Source organism: Gavialis gangeticus, unplaced genomic scaffold (assembly GCF_001723915.1).
Source record: "Gavialis gangeticus isolate Ggan-Ray unplaced genomic scaffold, GavGan_comp1, whole genome shotgun sequence".
Lineage (NCBI taxonomy): Eukaryota > Metazoa > Chordata > Crocodylia > Gavialidae > Gavialis > Gavialis gangeticus.
Window position 1 is genome coordinate 146864 of NW_017729004.1, and position 3140 is coordinate 150003.

General features: G+C 70.2%; 1 protein-coding gene across 1 annotated transcript in view; it reads left to right on the plus strand.

Annotated features, from left to right (window-relative positions):
- The window catches only part of LOC109291054 (IQ and AAA domain-containing protein 1-like), a 24572-nt gene that overhangs the window by 17581 nt on the left and 3851 nt on the right, over positions 1-3140 (plus strand). The window contains exons 4-8 of the mRNA XM_019507914.1: positions 1433-1638; positions 1729-1813; positions 2072-2179; positions 2305-2380; positions 2904-3010. Coding sequence (XP_019363459.1) covers positions 1433-1638; positions 1729-1813; positions 2072-2179; positions 2305-2380; positions 2904-3010 — 582 coding nt within the window. The remainder of the gene's footprint in view (positions 1-1432; positions 1639-1728; positions 1814-2071; positions 2180-2304; positions 2381-2903; positions 3011-3140) is intronic.

Below are 3140 nucleotides of genomic sequence, written 5' to 3' on the forward strand. Positions count from 1 at the left end.
CTGGTCCGGACGGGGCTGCTGGCAGCCGCCTGCCCGGCAGCTTGGCCTCCCTCGAGCCTGAGGTGGCTGCAGGGCGGGGGCAGCTCCACGGCCGCAAGCGACGGGACTGGGGCATCCCCGGGGGCTGCGACCAGGTGATGGAGGCGGCACAGGACCCCTGACCCCACGCCCTTGGCAGTGGGGCGTGCCGGCAGCCGCGGTGGTCAGCTCCCAGGCCAGTGGGGCTGGGGTCTTGTGTTCCTGTCCCCGGGAGTCTGCCCGCTGCACCCCTCTGCATGGCTGCAGCACCCTTCAGGGGCCCGCTCCCTGCAGGGCTGGAGTGGCCGAGGGGCTGCAGCCAGGGCAGCTGGCCTGGTAATGAAGCCTGACCCCTGCCCCGCCCCCCATCCCCGCCAAGAGGGTGCACCCCTTGCACGAAGCCCGCACCCACCCGGCGCTCTGCTCCCCACCCCCCCGCCTGCCTCTGGGGGCCTGGGCAGGGCTGCAGAAAACTCTGGCCAGTGCTGTGGGGGCAGGAGGTGGCAAGGGGGTCTCCAGGCGGGGGCCAGGAGAGGCTTGGCCGCAGTCGGGGACCCAGGGCCTGTTTGCACAGCGCTGGCTGCGCCTTGCCAGGGATGTTGGCAGCCGGCCTGAGCCTGCAGCTGCCAGGCCGCAGCCCCCGGCGCTCCCGGCTGGTGCAGGGGTCGAAGGTGCTGCGAGCCGGCAGGTCGCTGCACCGTGCGAGCTCTGCGGGGCTGTCCCTGCTGCCTCTGTCGGTCCCGGGGGAGCAGGAGCACCCGACCTCGCTCCCTGCCCCGTCGATGTGCGGCTGGGGCTGGGGCTGCCTGGCCTGCTGGCCCCGATCCATCCTCCCCGCTCTGCACCCCCAGCCTGTTGCTCTGGGCGGGCAGGGGTCTCCGTGGCTCTGCTCGGGCCCGCTGGCTGCAGCTGACCAGGTGCCTGGTGTGGGGGAGGAAGTGCTGCGGGGCAGCGGGCGTGTGTGCTGCGTCCACGCAGGGCAGGGGCCGCACGTGGTTTCCCATTAGCGAGTGTTTAGTTCAGCGTTTTAAATAATTGTGTCCTCGGAAGGATATTTAAAATCCATTTGGGAGGCAATGAGGCGGGAAAGTGCCTGTGCCATTGTGATGACGCGGCTGCGCGGGAAGCACCGCACATGCATATTACGGACTCATTACGGGTAATCGACTCCGTGCCGGCCGGCCCGGCGCTCCTCACCCCCACCGCCCCGGGCGCCGCGCGGAGGGGCCGGGCAGGACGGGGCCCCATCTCTGCAGCAGAGCCGGGGCCACAAGACACGAGCCAGCCGTGGCAGGCGCGGGGCGGTAGGCCCTGGACAGGCAGGTGCTGGCAGCTGGGGCCCTGGTCGCTACACGCCGTGTCCGGTCTCGCGCTCCAGTCGTTGTGGTGCCCCCACCCCATGGCATCCCCGCAGGTCTCCGACCCAGCGGCCCCGGGGCTCTCGGCGGTGGCGCTGCGGGCGCAGCTGGGCGAGGACTTTCGGCGGCTGCGGCAGGCGGACCGTGAGGCCGAGTACCAGCAGGCGCTGGCCAGCACCCGGGCGTTGCTGCTGGACCTCGAGGGGCCCAGCCTGCAGGAGGCCATGAAGGAGCAGCTGCGCCAGTGGTTCCTCGAGTGCCGGTGGGCCCCGGAGCATCGCCCCCACCCCCTGCTCCACCCTCCCCCTCGCCCACCGGCGGGCGCTCATGCTTGTAGGGCCCCCTCGCGCAGGGACCTGACCGGGCACTTCCCAGAGTACCCCGACGAGGACGTGGGGGGCTCCAGCATCCTGTTTGCAGAGAAGACCCCTGAGCAGGTCACGGGGCGCCAGGCCAGAGGGGCAGTAGTGACCAGGGTGGGGGGCAGCTGGCTGCAAGCTGGCCCTGGGGTGGGGTGCCGCACATTCAGCATGGGGGAGGGAGGGGTGCCTGGGGCCCTCCTCCCATGGCGTCAGGGCGGAGGACCAGGCTGGCGGACCACATGGGGGTCTATGGCCCCCATCTCTGCCAGCCCTCTGGGAGCTGGGGTCCTGCGGGGCGCCCCGGTCCAGCAGGGTCATGCTGGGGGCCTGCAGGTGAGAGAAGAGCTGGAGCAGCTGGAGAGAGAAGAGGGGGAGAAGAAGAAGAAGAAGAAGGAGAAAGAGAAGGAGAAAAAAGGCAAGAAGAAGAAGGACAAGAAACCGGTGAGCACCTGGCTGCAGGGGAGGAAGTACCGCCTGCCCTTCCCCGTGCACCAGGGTTGTCCCCGCTCCTCCCTGCGGGCTCCCCGGTGCATCCTGCGACTCCCTGCGCTTGGGGCTTTTCCCAGGAGGAAGCTGCAAGTCTGATGCTGCCTCCCTCCAGCTTCCTGCCCGTCATCAACACGGGCTTCATGCAGTACCAGGGTAAGGGGCTGGACGGGGTGGGAGGAGCACACCGCCTGTGCGCACACCCGCTCACACCCACAACCGCACTGTGAACCAAGGGAGGCCTCTGCAACGATGACCTGGACCAACCCCTGGCAGGGTCTCCTGTCCTGGCCGCCCAGGTCTCCTGTGCCTGGCGCTTCCTCGTGGCCCAGGCTGCAGACGGGCTGGCTGTGGGGATGCAGGTCCCAGGGCTGAGAGCGGTGCCCGTGGCCAGCATTGACCCCCCCCCCCCCGCATGCAAGGGGCAGGCACTGGCGAGGCACAGCCGGGCGACAGGGTGTCGCTCGGGGAGGGGACCCCAGTGCCACCGCGGTGCTGTGCAGGGAGGGGGCTGGGGGCAGGTGCTATGCGGCGTTACCGAGCCAATGCCTCCCATGCGGTGCCTGGGGGTGCCTGGGGTGCCCGGAGCTCCAGTGGCTTGCGGGGGCGGTGGGAAGAGGGGATAGGGGATGCGGCAGGGTCAGACCAGCCCCCTCCGCCTCCTCCTCCTCCTCTGCAGCCACCTGGGGGGAGTGGGACACGGGCGAGTCGGTGCAGCAGGGCTGCAACCTGGAGCTGATCAAGGCCCAGATGCGGAAGGAGGTGGAAAAGGAGGTTCGGCTGCAGGTCAGCGGGGGCCAGGCCCCACGGCCATTGGGGATGTGGGGGTGTGCTCTGTCGCCTCCCCTTGAGCTTGGGGGATGCAGGGGCCAGGCTGCCCAGGGAGGGCGGGGGTCTGCGGGGGCCACGTGAGGAT